General features: G+C 43.1%; 1 protein-coding gene across 7 annotated transcripts in view; it reads right to left on the reverse strand.

The window, feature by feature from the left end:
- lima1a (LIM domain and actin binding 1a) overlaps nt 1-15,347 on the reverse strand; it is a 31,856-nt gene extending 16,509 nt beyond the window's left edge. For 2 of the 7 annotated variants that reach the window (XM_041241690.1, XM_041241689.1), the window contains exons 1-3: nt 6,650-6,896; nt 3,113-3,258; nt 1,555-1,600 (exon numbers count right to left, since the gene is read on the reverse strand). In XM_041241690.1, coding sequence (XP_041097624.1) covers nt 1,555-1,600; nt 3,113-3,228 — 162 coding nt within the window. In that variant the 5' untranslated portion in view covers nt 3,229-3,258; nt 6,650-6,896. Of the gene's footprint in view, nt 1-802; nt 875-1,203; nt 1,228-1,554; nt 1,601-3,112; nt 3,259-6,649; nt 6,899-15,253 lie in introns of those variants that run through there. The other 5 variants (XM_041241685.1, XM_041241686.1, XM_041241684.1 and 2 more) reach the window with 5 other exon arrangements.
- Nucleotides 15,348-15,604: the final 257 nt, after the last annotated feature.

Raw genomic sequence — 15,604 nt, forward strand, 5'->3', positions numbered from 1 at the left:
AGGTAAGGGGAGAGAGAGAGAGAGAGAGAGAGAGAGAGAGAGAGAGAGAGATCTACACAGGCTGCAGTATTACAGGAAGGTTAATCCACTGCAGTCAAGGCCAGCAAGCAATCCGTGAAACACAGTCTAAACACAAAGGCAAAGCAAGACCTCTTGTTGAAACATTTGCCACTGAATTTAAAGTACAGTATTTCTATAAAATGACCTACAAATTTTCATGTTTGGATGAATGATTTTCCAAAGTAATATATTTGGAACAGAGATGGAAATTAGATCTGCTGCCACTATAAAACCCATCTCTGTTTGCAGGATAGATATAAAAAAATATCACCCTACAGCAAGAGACATAGAATATGTATATTCAAAATATACTGTATTGTCTATATACAGAGTTTAATGGCCTGTAATAAACAGACTGAAAATAAACCTCTTAAAATGAAACCAATACCTACAAGCAAGCACTACTGAAAGAGATGGATACAGGTTAGACTCGTTACTGATACAAGCCACAGACAACGCAAATAACTATTGGGTTTCAAGGTTATTTCAAGCAACCTCGAATAAGCCTCAAGCACCCAGGGGAAACATGGAGCCCATTATACAACTAGCTGCTTAACATATCAATATGAGAATTGAAAAAGATTTAAATATTAAATTAAAAACTAATCAGGGATGTATATTTATGATCCGGCAATAATCACCAAGAACCCACCCCAACACTAAGAGACATTGCACACTGTGTGCAGCGCATGCAAATCCTGCGTTCTGCTCTACAGATCAGTCTTGCTCTCAATAACTGTACCTTGTAGTGCTGCATGGTGAAGCCCAGCCAGTCAGCCCTTGCAGTCTCGGGCAGTTTGTTGGCCAAACAGTCCTAATTATAACAGATATGCAAAACTGTAGAGAATTACCAGGGATTAGGACGCTAAAGTGGGATTTAGCACAACTGAATTAGCTAGCAGGACAGGAAGACTCAAGTGTGCGTGGGGGGGTCCTGCAGACAAGAAACGAATGTGCAAGTCAAATAAAAAGGACTCCTAATTTGATCAATTTAGGGTTTAAGCTGTCAGGGGCACTTGCTTCCTGCCTTTGCAGACTGACTGGGCCAGTTCTCACTGCCTCCCCCCCCTCCCCCAAAGCCCTCTGCACACCAGCGCTACAATGAGGACTCTAGCCAGAGCACACCCCCTGCTGGCTACCTACCTGCACTGCACTCTCCACACAGCCCTAAAAATAAAAACAAGTGCACAGAAGGCTGTTGGGTAAAATCGAACAGCGATGAGAGATTTGCAAAAATAATAAATTCAGAGGGCAAACCCTCCCAATCTCTCTGTACTGGACTTGGTTTAGTGTGGGGTTCACCAGTTACTCTTGGCCCGCAGGTTTGTGCTCAGAGACCTATTCCAATCTATGCAGCTAGAGGGCAGTATTGGATGCTGTATCTACACATTTATTTAAAAGGTCTAAATAGATATTTAAATAGTTTAATTCATGTTATAAAAAAATTCAGCTGGAGCTGCACTGCCCCCCCCCCCCTTGACAGTGAACACTCACAGCTCTCCTCTTCTCTGTATTTGCCTCTTCAGCAGCTTTCTGGTACCTAGAGAGAGGAGAGAGACACACACATGGATCAGCTCCATGGATCAACTGTACTTGCACAAAAAAATACAGACTGCACGCACCCTGCTAGGCAGGGTTACCATAGGACTGTGCATTGGGACACTCCTGGCTTTCCACTCAAACTTACTGCATTCTGGTAAGTGCAGTCCTGCTGTGAAGGGTATCCAAGACAGGAAAAGGTACCAGAATGCATTGCAGTTGCTGTTGAAAGCCTGAGTGGTCCCAGTATACAAATTTATAAGGAGCTGTCCCACGATGGCTTTGTTAGTCTATACTGTGCCACATACAGGCTTGGTCGTTCAGATTTCAGAATTAAGAGGAGCTTCGCTTTTGCAACCAGAGCTTTATCATACATGGTATAACCTCCTACTGCAGCAAGTAGCTAGCAAGGCATACTTTAGCAATTTAGCAGTGGAACATGGAGCGAGAAATCTGGATGTCTGTGTGTAATATGCTGCAGTTCAAAATGCCATACGAAAGAAGGTCAAGCTTTAGCCAACAGTGAAGCAACTCAAAAGAATACAGTTCAATCACATTCTGTTCCCAGTTCACCGCACATTGCCTGCCTGCTCTTGCTAAACAAATATTAAATGAACAAGAGCACCACCTACTGGGACCAAGCAGTACTGCACCTCTGCCTTTATATTGGCCTGCATAGAGCTGCACAAATTGGAGAACGAAGGGGAAAAAAAAAAAATTGCTTTTGTCCATTTAAGCAAGTGACAGCATCTGGAAAAACTGAGCACGGTTGAGGATCGCAGTAGATATAACCAGACCAACAACATTACAAAAGTGTGCCTGAAACTATTCCAAAGCAATGAGCAAACCAGAACGGTTAAATGAGGAGCTGGTAGTAAAACAGGCAGCAGTGAATTTATCCCAGAGATTCTTGCCATACTGGGAGACATTTATGAAACCTGCACTTTGAAATATGAGGAGCTGTTGAGAAACATTGCAACTGGAAAATATATTTAATGTCTTGGCAGATGGAAATGTACTTCAGGAAGCGATGGAAATGGGGGCAAAAATAAATAACGACTCCTACTGCATAGCAGTTTCACCCAGTCCAGGTTTTACTAGTAGCTTGATTAGCCACAGTGTGTAGGCAACAAGCTCGGTGAAACCAGGAATGGATCAATCTGCTATGCAAAGGGAGTCTTACTGCCGTCCCTGTAGTGCATTCTCCCACACCTGCCTCTCACCCCCACAGTTCTCATCCTACAGGCAGTTCAGGGATGGAAATCTGCTCCAAACTGACGGGACAAAATGGGTCACGCCTACGAGTCGGAAGGCTAACGAACATGAGCTAGTCATGCAGATATAAGAAGTATTTATGTACAAGTCTAAAGTTAATTGAGGGGGAGTTCTGAAACCCAGGACTGGGTGCAGCGCTAGTGTCAAGCCTACAGTTCTTGTTCACAAAGCCAGGCTGTGTAAACCATCCCCCCGTCCCTCCCCTCTCCGTTCTCAGCCGGTCTTGCTGGGGACTCACTTGGAGAAGCGCTCGGCGATGGCGCAGGTCTTGCCCTTGGCGAGGGAGAGCTCGCTGGCCGTGATGCGCAGGGACTGAGAAGCCCACTGTCTGCGGTTAAACGGGGACGCTGCCATTCCTCACACCGACTCCCGAGCTCAGAAAACCTGAAAGAGAAACAAACCGAGTGGGAAATCCAGCGTCAGGAGTTTGAGATGCACACCGCGGTGCACGAGGGCGTGGCTATTAAAACTAACACCTGCTTCACACCTTTCAAAAATAAATAAAGCACAAAACAGAATACAGACTTGAAACTTCCCAATGCAAAGGTGAAAGTAGATACATCTTTTAGCCAGTGCCTTCAGTGTACAAATTGTGTGTTTTACCGTCTTCTGATTAAGCAGTTAGTTTTGAAAGCACTTTATACAAAAACAAACAAACAAAAGTCACTTTAGTGAATCTGACTTCTTATAAAAACGGCAGTCGTCATGTTGTCATTTCTGCAGGGCACCCAACATTTAAATCTGCATGTCTTTTTAATGATAACCTCCTATACTGCAGTAGGGTTTGAGGTTTATATTCTGCTCTGTCTGAGGGAGTGAGCGCACAGTTTCCAGTTGCGCAGCAGATGTCAGACACTGAGAATCCCAGCTCAGACTGGGGGACAGAAGCCAGCTCAAGCTGGCACAGGCCACAGACGTGTCAGAAACACAACACTGCAGCAACTCTCTACTGATGAAGAACACAGACATCCTTCGAAACTATCAACACCTCCTCGACATCTTCTACCTCTGTACAGAGGCTCCCCCTCTACCACCACTGACAGGCACCTGAACTCCAAACTGTGACCAGAAGGGACTAAAAAAAACTATAAAAAGCACACACACTGAACAAAACTTAGTGGCGAATCAGCTAAATGCATGTCTAAACGTTTTGTTCTAGGACAGTAAGCCAGACCGATGTGTAGGCGTTTAAAAGTGAAACTCCCAATCTGTATGCAGAACGAGTCATTCGGAGGCACTCTGGCACATTTCAGTGTTAAAAGCAACTGGGTGTGGTCTACCGGCACTGCAGCCAGCATGAGAAAAAATCCACAATCTGTGACCAATTCTTAAAAGAAAAAACTTAGCGCTGTAAAAGCTATCACCAGGGAGAAGTCTACTGTGCTGTTTCAAAAGGCACTGGAGCCAAGCCCAGGCACAAACCTCTGCTCTGTACGACTGCAGAGTAATTGCTTTCCAGAGAGCAGCTCCCTGTGTACCGAGAAGCACAGACGCTGTTCGGGAGGGAAGGAGGCTGGTGAACAGAGCGGCTCTTGCTGGTCCAGCTCGGCTCCTACTCCCGATTGGATTACTACTTTAAAATGTATTAAGTTCGATTAAAATTGGCCGAATCAACCCAAAATGGAAAGTCTTCTGTTCTGTACACTGGCGCTATTATACAAACAAAAGACAGCTTTCAATCCCCAATAGAAAATATGAGCTCATGCATGTGTCAAACTTCAGGCAATTAAACCAGGTGCAGCCAGCCTGTACACGGAAACTTCAAGATAAGCTTCGGTCTCCACTGCAGCGCGACGTCAGTGTCTCGGGAGGGGCTGTGTGATTGGTGGTGAAATGATTGTTTGCGTGGGTTTGAATGGCGAAGCCTGGACTTTGCCTCCCCCCTCTCCTGTGCCAGCTGATCAGTGTTCTTTTATTTTGCTATCTGACATTCACACGAAAAAAAATCAAATAGAGGGAGCACTGTAGAATTACTCCCCCCCCCCCCCAGTCCTGGTTTTTAAAGTGATCAAATCTTTAAAAACATTCCAGGAAAGCACCCAAGCAGAGCAGGTGCCAGAAGCCCGTACACATGACGTGTGCTTCATGAATTCCCCTGCTGTGGGCAGGGTTTGGAGCTTTTGTTTCAAACACTGTCTAATTAATCGATGTGACTACTGTGCCGATAGAGCTGGGAGTGTCCGGTAACTGTACAAACAGGGGACCCGATAAGCAGAGGGGTCCTAATCACAAAACACAGTTGCATCGTTCCCTTTAGAAAAAAAAAAAAAAAAAAAAAGCACCAAACAAACCGGATTTAAACTTCACGCAGGGGAGAGATGCTTTTAGACTACTGAATTTCCACAGGATTCAATAAAACCACACACTGGTCCCGCTTCACACCAGTACAAAAATAAATGTCAGCGCCCCAGACGAGAGGAAAACATTCTTTCAAAAATCAGCTTTTAAAACACTCTGTGTAGAAGTTAATTGCCATTGGTTGGCACTCTATTGTAAAAAGGAGAGGGAGGACAGCTTTTCTAGTGGTTAAAAATCGAGCGTTAATGGATTTACTAAAATATCTGCCGATAGGCTTAATGCACGTCCCTAAAGTATACGGTTTTTAAAATATTGAATTCGTAAAAAGGGCATGGATACAGAAAAATAAATCACTTTTACAAAGCACGTCAACAAGTCCCTTTCCCCTTAATAAATACAACAATCTTCTAAAACAAACCCACTCTTAAACAACATTCCTTCCAGTGTAAATCTAAACCCACAACTCCGACCTTCAATGAGAATTATTACAGAAGAGAAAGCGAGGGAACAAAAACGATCGTTATCTATTTTTACAATTCATTTTTTAAGAGGGGCTCATTTTAAATGTTCCTTTCTGTCTGGTAGGGCCTCTCCAGGCTGGAATAGAGACAGCATTAAATGTTTCTAATCTGTGAAAGTTGGGCGTCCTTTCCAACAATGAATTCAATCAAAACGGCTGAATTGTGACGGTGCTGAAACTGAACGCACCAGCGCTCACAATGTATTTTACAGGCAGGCAGATGCTCTGTTGTGGCTCTAGGCTCTGACTAGACTGTTGTGGGGCGGGCGTCCTGCACGGAGCAGTTCAGACGAATGGAGAGACCGATTTTGCTGTCAATTCAATTACAAGACCAGCAGGTGCAACACAATCCAAGGCAAAGGGATTCACCAATATTCCCAATACAGCTTTCACTTTCCAACAAGTAAAGAAAATCAGCCGAGCTGGGGTGCGAAATGACGCAAGCTGTCTAGTTTTATTCAGGAAGAAATGTATGAATGCACTTCAGTGTTGCCAAACCTTACTTTTCAAAGCATGTAAATCAATCAAGACACACGGTACAAACAAAAACACACACACCCCTGCTTTGTGACCCTCCCAAACAAGTTGGTTCAGAGTTAGATTCTTGGCAATTAGGTTCGATAGTTCACTGAATAGTCAATTACAACATTCGATAGACACAGATAATTAGAAACTTTATTATTGAACATAAAGGAGATCAACAGCCGAGCGACACACTAGTCAACTCTGGCTACAATATAAAAACCCTACACAGTGCATACCCTGCCAGCAAAATATCACCCGTTCAGAAAACAGCAGGGGAGAAACCTACAATAGGAAACCCAATTCTACATCCAATGCTGAACTAACTGGAGGAGCAAGACGGCTGGCCACAGCCTCGTACTCTACTTGCTTCCATTTAGAAAATAATTCCCCCTCCCCCCCCAGAAAAGCCTGAAGCTCTGGTTAGAAACGTACCTGTATTTGTAGTAGAGAGTGTGTAGGTCGTTTCTTCTTGGCTCCCGGTGTCCTCGCAGCTAGTTCCACTTCAGTACGCACCTGTGTGTGTACCTGCTCTCTCTGTAGTTACCTGTTTCAGCTGCTAGCTCCTCCCTTTATATAAACCTGTATAAAAAGAGAGGGAGGGAGGGAGGTCAAGCTGATAACACTGCTCAGGTTTCCCCTCAAGCAAGTCCTCCTCTTCCCCAGTCTGCTGCTCCCGTGTGCTTCAGAAGCCTTGGTCAGGAGACAGGGGAGCGGTTCTCAAGCAAGGACTGCCCCACCCCCTTCTGATAGCCCCTCCCCTTTAAACACACCTGAAATACCTGCTCCATTCCACCAGCTAGACAAGAGAAGGGGCAGATCCATTGTCTGTCTATTTCAGGACAAATTGCTCCATTTGAAGCATTAGAGCAATATATAGACCATCCCAGCCTTTTAAATCCATCTTGCAAGCTTGTTGCAAAATGCATCGCGTCACATTTCTCCTCTTAGTAGTCGTCCCTATTTAGAGCTTGTTCTGCAGATCACTTTAAATACTTGACTGATCAGGACGTTGCTTTGTGAAGCTCCACCCTGCTTGAATTAAAGCACTCCAAGTCCAGTCTCTTATTAAATTGCAGAGTTATTTTCATGCTGTGGTAGCCGGGGATAATGTCCGAAGGGCAAAAGAGCTCAGATCTGCATGGGAATGTTAACACTGCAAAAAATAAAGTGTGCGAGGATTCTGCCAGTAAGGAGTACAGCAATAGGAATTTGCATTTGTTAATGAATTGCCAAGAGGCCTCTCTAGTAGGCAGCTTTCTGGAGTACCGTTTTGGCACAGTCCATCGAGAGGTGGGGATGTGAACAAGCATTTAAAAACTGCAGCTGTCCTTTCCATCTGCAGCAGGTGCAAATCAGTCCTGTGCAACAGCCATTTATATGAGCAATCTCAGCCGCTTCTATTTTGTATCAATTTGCATTTGAATTTTGTATTCAGCCATTCCTGTTCTACAATATGGAGGTGCCTGCATCCCAAACCAGGCAGGCAGTGGAGGCACGAGAGTCCTGAACCATGCGTGTGTAGACAACAACTGCCCAAGCAGATTTTCAGGGCAGAATCAGACAAGAGTCCAGTTAAAAAGGGTGAATGTTCTCATCCCAGTTTCTATTACGAATTGCTATTCTGTTACCAACACAGCCTTCTTTAGCTGGCTTGTCCTGAGAAGGGCCGATCAAGATCAGCCTGGTTCAGCCCATTCAAAATGCAGAGGCACAGGGGAAATGACGCAGTCTCACTGTCGTCCCTTAGAGAGAGGCGTGTGTCACCGAAGCACGCCGGCGTACTCCAAGAGAAGGAAGACAGGAAGCCGTTCAGAGCACTCTCCGCTTGCACTGGACTTGTGACAAATAGCTTCGCTGATCTTGGAAGACAAGAGCATTTAAAAACATCCGCCGACCCAAAAACGGTTCAGTTTTCACAAGTAGACACACGGAAATCAGCCCGATAGGAGACGATTAAATTCAGCCCCAAAACACAATTGTAAAATGTCCTCAAAGAATGATGTAACCCAGCAGGTCAGGTCTAGGACAGCGACCTGTACAGTTGGGGTGGAACGCTGTCCTAGTCCAGGTTGTGATGGGCTATTTGTACGATGCATAAAAAGATCAAAGTGGTCATTTGCTGAACTACGTTAGTCTTGTAAGACGATAGATAACCCATACCTCTTGTGATTCCTTCACCTGATGTGTCACACCAATACTGTACAATTCCTCTGCTTTGAAGCCTGCTATTGGGCGTCAGGTTTTATAAACATGGTGCAGTACACTGCCATAATAAATAATTATAATAATAATAGTGATCAGGGGACCAGTGCAGCAGCAGCACGGCGGCAGCTTCTTGCTGCCTGGCAAGAGCTCAATACCGCAGCTGCTGAACGTAGAAGCTTTGAAAAGGGAAACCGAAATCTAGGAAATACAATACTGCCTTCTCCCCCGCCCCCAGACCCACTAGGCAAGAGGCAAAGACAGAGAGCTCTGACAGCGCTCAGCTAAACAAGGGTATTCATCTAACAGCGACAGACAGCACTGTGCTACCTCCCCACCTCTTCAGTCCAAACCCAGCGCACTTAACCCACAGTGCTGACTCCGCACCACACAGCAGTTTTAGGATGTATTTAAAATCAGTCTCTGTCTATTGCGTGTGTGCTCTCAGTAAACAGTAGTGCCTGGTATTCAAGCATGGTTTGTGATGAACAACAAAAAAGACAGCACTGTGGAGATCGTGCACAGCCAGTTCAACAGCCTCCTGACCGACCCCCCCCCCCCCCCCCCCCCCCCCCCCGCCCACATACCCTCACCTGCATGTGATGACAAACGCACAGAGAGTGCAGAGTGGGGAGAACCTATTAAACAGAACAGCACACACATCTGCAGCTAGGAGCAGAATCCAGCTTCCCTTGCTGCAACTTGGAATGGAACAATTTGGTTTACATCGCGATACAAGACCGAGAAAGACTCACCGTAGTTCGCCAAGTAGTTCCTGAATAAAGAATAAATGAGTGTTTTATAGTGGGTGTGAATACTCTCTCCCAAACTCAATAGATTTGTCTTAACAAAACAGACCTTCATTAATGATCATTTGAGCTTATTATGGTGCATCGAAGTAACCCATCTCCTGTATCGTGATGTGTATAGAATTGCAAACCTTCATCTCATTACACTCCTGCTCCTCACCACAAGTGACTTACACACCACACCACACCACCCCCCCACCCCACCCCAAAACACATGACACAGCTTTTAAAACACAGGTCAGTCAAACCCTGTGTAATCAGGCTCTGGCAATGACATCATGGTGTAATTGTATCCCCAGGCTGCAGTGACTTGTCATTGACATACCCCCTCCCTCCTCCTCCTCCTCCTCCTCCTCCTCCTCTCCCCAGCTCTACAAACAGAGCAGGCTTCTTTCCTGGGCAGGTACAAAGCCTCAGTAATCTTTCCTTCCAGGCAGACAGTGGGGATTTCTAAACAATGCAAATACACAGGTTAGCATTTGGGAAACTGTTTCTAGAGAGTTTCATCCTTGCATTCTTCACACTATTCCTGAACAAAAAAAATAATAATTACTAGGTCTTTGGGTACTAGATTATGTGTGAACAACATTTATATGAAGAAAAGTATTTACAAATGCATGGTCTGCATATCTGACCACAGTCAAACATTCAAGCAAAACTCTAAAAACGTCAAACTCCTGGCCAATTATAAAATAACCCCCCACCCCCCCACAATGGTGCAGTCCAACAGGAGTATCATTCCATTATCAATACAACCCTCAGGTGAAATGTTCGCTGCAGAGTGAGGAGCTGGTGAACGGTGGCACTGTAGAGAAATGTTCTCTTTGCAAACCCCAAGAGACCACAAGCTGGAAGAGTGACAAAGCCTAGTAGCTCTCCTAGCCAGGGTAGCAGGCTTTATTGTACCAATGTATTCAAATCACAGAGTCCTAATTCTCTGATGCAATGCAAACGAGGTCTGCAGTGGATGGCAGCAGGTGGGTTGAAAACAATTTATAAAAAAAAAAAAAAAAAAAAAAAAAAAAAAAAAAAAAAAAAAAAAAAAAAAAAAAAAAAAAAAAAAAAAAAAAAAAAAAAAAAAAAAAAAAAAAAAAAAAAAAAAAAAAAAAAAAAAAAAAAAAAAAAAAAAAAAAAAAAAAAAAAAAAAAAAAAAAAAAAAAAAAAAAAAAAAAACAAAAAAAAAAAAAAAAAAAAAAAAAAAAAAAAAAAAAAAAAAAAAAAAAAAAAAAAACAAAAAAAAAAAAAAACAAAAAAAAAAAAAAAAAAAAAAAAAAAAAAAAAAAAAAAAAAAAAAAAAAAAAAAAAAAAAAAAAAAAAGCAGAGCAACTGGAAAATATTTAAAAAAAATGTTAGGAACAGATTGCCAACTACGATACATCTGGGAAAAGTTTTAAAACAGACAGCAATTAATGTTCCACCTCTTGGCTATTTTATATGCGTGTTATAGTTTAGTCATAAAGACAGGAACATTAACAGTTGGCACAGGTTGGAAAATCTTTGTGCAAATTCATTCGTCCCCAATGATCCAAACCTCCCTGTTAATTTTTAACCAGGATTCACAAGCTACAGTTACAGTAACTACATCCCTAGGAAACTCACACTAGTCCTGGATGTCAGAACTCCCCCAGGACTGGGTGCAGGACTAGCAAGAGTTTTTAAACCAGCAAGTTAAGACGCTGGCGTGCACTGGAAGCACAGAGCAAAGCGCAGGACAGCAGCTACCGGATTGGGTAAACGCAACATCAGTTTATTCACAATGAAGCGCGCGCACGTCCTCATAGCTAAGCAAGCTCCCTCCACCTCTCCTGGAGGAAACACACACGCTATTTATACAGCTGAAGGAAGCAAGCTCATTGATGGGAGTCAAAGGAATCCTTGTGCAAACGTTACATAATGCATTTTAAACTTGGAGGGAGGGAGAGTTTATTGTGATGCATATGTGGATCGGATTTGAAAAGGAAAATGCTGCCTGTATCTGCAGAGTTGCACATTAAGGAACACCCTTTAGTCTCAAATCGAATACCGGTTATTGAAGGAAAATGCAAAAAACACGACAGTCCACACCAAATGGAATCTACTTCATTGGACATGAAGACTGTAGCTTAAACTGTTTACACAGCCATTTTAAATGTCTATTCAATTGCCAGCCTTATCTGTGTGGAGTCTGCAGGTTTCAACTGCACATGCAAAGCTGTTGCATACAGATCCTTTGGCAAAAACGCCCTAGCCTAATTGTTGGGAGCAGAGTCCCGACTAATCACATGACATTATAAAAGTCCTAGGAGGTTAATGTTTTACTCCAAGGCTTTGTAAGGGAGGTAAGTAAGGAAGAAAATGACTCAGCCAACAATAGGAACAACCCAGCAAGGATCATTAGCGTGACTCATTTTAAACTCCACATTCAGCTCATGAACTTAAGGGCAGGATTGAGGAGGTCAGTTTAAAGAGCCCACACATTTTTTCTGTTGTTCTGCTGCAGAGTCGCTTACCATAGGAACTCTGTTTTACGTGTCATCCAAAGGACAGAGCAGGACGCGTACAAGACAGTTGTCATGATCACTTTGGTTGGCCAGACGTTAGCAATGCATCAAGAGCCCCTCCCAATTCCTTTGCTACCGTTTAGATAGATTTGTTTTTGTAAAACTAAAAAATAATATTCAAGGGTACAATCCACCCCATCCAACTATTAAAGACTTCTGATAAATTGACCTAATGTTCCTTACCCATGGATAAAGAGCCCTACCCTTCTGACTGTTGGTAAAGCTTGGGTCAGGGCTGGATCGCATATTGGTTATGAAACCAGGCTTCTTGTAAATGCACCCTCCAGTACAGCCGGGAGCTTATTACGATTCTATTTTGCAAAATTCCACAAAGATGACACCACTTCCTCCTGTAAGCCAAAGAGATCTGTCCAAGCACGCAGTGATTGTTATAAATAACAGCCGTACCGATTTGAACCTGCACTGTGTGTGTTTACACCAGTCTGTAGGTCAAAAGGCATCCCAACCTTCAAGATAGATTGACAACAGACTGGGAAAAAAAAAAAAAAAAAAAAAAAAACACAGGAACTACACACTCAAACCTGCTAGTCCAGAATTACATAACATTCAACTGAAAACATGCTACAGAGAAAGGGGAAGACTAATATAGTCTTTACTAAAGCCTTCAAATACAGCTACATCATTTTAATATATAAATAGATATATGGCTCCAAGTCAGATGAATGAATGGATTAACTCAAAATTGCCATGCTGATCGCAAGTCTTATTTTGTTGCATCTCTACTAGGAAGATTATTAGACCATTTCTCCGAGTGAAATGCTGTCCTTTAAAGACAGGTATTCCTCTCCCCAGTGGGGAATATTAATAAGTTATTCCAGGTAAGAATGGAGTTCCCGCACTGCTGTTAAAAAGAACACTCACTTTCCCTTTCTGAAACCGGCTTTAAAAAAAACGAAACACCCGGTTTCTTGCAAGTCAGAGACTTCTTGTCAGACAGAGTCAGTTTTATTTCCTCTCTTGTCACAGGGGTGCAGGCAGGAGCGAAAATAGATAACAGGCATTTTGAAATTGGATCTGAAAAGTCCCCCACCCCTCCCTCAAGCTTTTCCAAGTATTTGGAGCCCCCCCCCCTTGTAGTTACACTAAATTGAAATCAGGATGCCATGAGACAAATCAAATTCCATCGTTATCTCCAACACAAGACACAGAACACAAAACGCCAGCAGTCCTCAATGTCTGAAGCTGTTCTCAGAGAAACACTGACCTTTCTGTACGCAAAACCACAAAACAGAGAGATGCCCAGAAACACATTAAATTCAGGTTCGGTTTCCCTCCCAAGCCTAAACAGTGGAAGCACACTGCATGTGGCATTAACACAGTTTGCTGAGTTTAAAACACAAGAAACGACGCTTCAACCCCTAATCTGCAGTCTAGACCGACCAGGAACAAACTCACACGGGAACACAAACTGCAAGCCTCGCAATCTAAAAACATAACCCAGCCCAATACACAACTATTTAAACCATATGGCACTTCAATTAAAGTAAGAAATGTTCACCGTAGGCTTCTGCAGTGTCTCCAGTGTCTCATACTGAAGAGACTTTGGGAGTTGATTAGATGGGAGTTGATGGGTTTGATTTGTTTGCTGGTCTGCAGTTTGGAATTATTGCATTTTTTTTTTTGCAAGAGTGGGAGAGATTAGTGGATGCCAAAAGATGACAAACTGGATTAGTTTCATCAGGGATTTTTTTAGGGGAATTTCAAAATTACCTGCCAAGACAGATGCTAAGCATACGGTGCCTGTCTCCAGCAAGACTGAGCCTGTGAATTCAATCAGGAGAGACTGCCAGCTAGATTAACTGTCCAGTCACAAAACACAAGATCAAAATGAGTAGCAATTCACTTCTCTTGCCCCCAAAGTCCTGGATTAGGTTAATTATTAAGATGACCAGCTGCTAAATCTCCTCTGAATTTAATCACACTTCACACAGCACCAATAAGTCTCACCCGGGTCGGTAGGTTTGAGATTAGGAGTTGCTCAAACAGCTATAGGGGAGGAAGAAGTTATTCTACAGGGGTCTGACTGCAAAACGTCCTGGCTCCTGGTCATTGAATTAAAAGATGCCTTAATTGAGGGTCTGAAACCCAGGACTGGCTGCAGCCTGGCTAGTGCAAGTCTCTAATCACTCTGCACTGGGGAAGTGGAATCAGCACATGAATTTGCTTAATCTGCACATCACAAAGACTGGAACCAACTGCATAATTAGTCCAATTGTCAAATACAATTAATACATATAATATTGTTCATGTGTCATACCTTTTAATTTAAAAGACATTATTATATTTTAAAATCATTAAGTGCATGGGATCACTTCCATTTCAAACTAAAAAAAAAAAAAAAAAAAAAAAAAAAAAAAAAAAAAAAAAAGTTGACCAGATAGAAACTAAGACATAAAATTTAGGAACGAATCGTCCCACTGTACCATCGCTCAACTACGCATCCACCCCACCTGCTGCTAAATCCTGGGCTCTTGCTTTCCAGAGGGTACGTCATCAGTCTAGCAGAAAAGTCAGCGCTGTGCCGAATTCAAACACGCCATTGGCTATTCAAAATGTTGAGCAGAGCCGTACGGTCAAGGTAGAATGGTGACGTCGTTTTGCGCACCTGTTGCAGCATTAGCACAGAGCACAGGTGAAACACGTGACGCTGAAAGCATTCTCACACACCCTGCGCTTGCCGAAGAGTTTTTGTAGTTGCTATTAGCTACAGTACACGAGCTCGCGCGTAAATATTGCGGAGGCTTGCAATTTTCACAGCTGTCTTTTTGGCAAAGCAGCAAAAAAAAAAAAAAAAAAAAAAAAAAAAAACACACACACACAAAAAATGCAACAGCATGATAGCTACTTAAATACCATTTTTAAACAGTTACAAAACCTCACAACATTTCCACAAGAACACAAAAGCCAGAAACGCAAATGTTTGAAAGTCCCTAATTGGAAGTGTTGTGACGTCACAGTATCTAATGACAAGCGTTTTAAACTAACGTCAACAACAATACATCACCTTCCACATTAACACACACAAAGCAGTTTCAAGTTAAGGATGGAGAAAGCAGTAATTACAGGCTTATGGGGAAAAACTAGTTTCATTAACCCAGGTGAGAAGTTATGTTTCAGGCGATGTATTGGAATACCTGCAACTTTCTGCAATACGATATTATTATTATTATTATGGCCACAGTTTGCCTTTCATGATCTTAGGTCACCACTCTGAATGACTGCTCCGATCACTTGTGTCAGTCACCTGTGGCGATGGAAAGTTCCACTCTAACAAATCGAAGGTCTGCAGCAGTAAACAGGACCCGTCGTTCTCAAGTTTAAACGAGGCTACGGGAAAGGGTTGGGGATCGCGGCAAGAAAATGCAGTTCTCCTGAGAATGCCAGCAGCCCTAGCAGATGATGTGCATTCAAATTTCAAACGCATGCATGCTTTTTTTTTTTTAATGAATATAGTTTAAGCTTACCAGTACGGCGGCCGTTGCTAGTTCCAAAGCAGTAAGAGTTGTTAACGTTGCAGTGTGTGTCTGATTCCTAAAACGCTTAACCGCTTACAGCGTTGCTTCTTCTCATGGTTAAAATTTCCCAGTTTTATCACGTCGGCTCGATGCTTCAATTTGGCCAAGGGGCGGGTTGTTCCCAATGCCAGCGTGACGCCACTCAGCGCTGCTTTAAAGTGACAGGGCCCCAGCTGAATCAACTCGTCGAGAGTCCCGGGGGCGCGGTTTACGAGCCTGGTCATTTATTTATACCCGAAATGAATTCTGCACACCGGCCGGGATAGGCTTCTGACAGTCCTGCTCGGGGTCCTGACAAAA

Source organism: Polyodon spathula, unplaced genomic scaffold (assembly GCF_017654505.1).
Source record: "Polyodon spathula isolate WHYD16114869_AA unplaced genomic scaffold, ASM1765450v1 scaffolds_806, whole genome shotgun sequence".
In the NCBI taxonomy this organism is placed as follows: Eukaryota; Metazoa; Chordata; class Actinopteri; order Acipenseriformes; family Polyodontidae; genus Polyodon; species Polyodon spathula.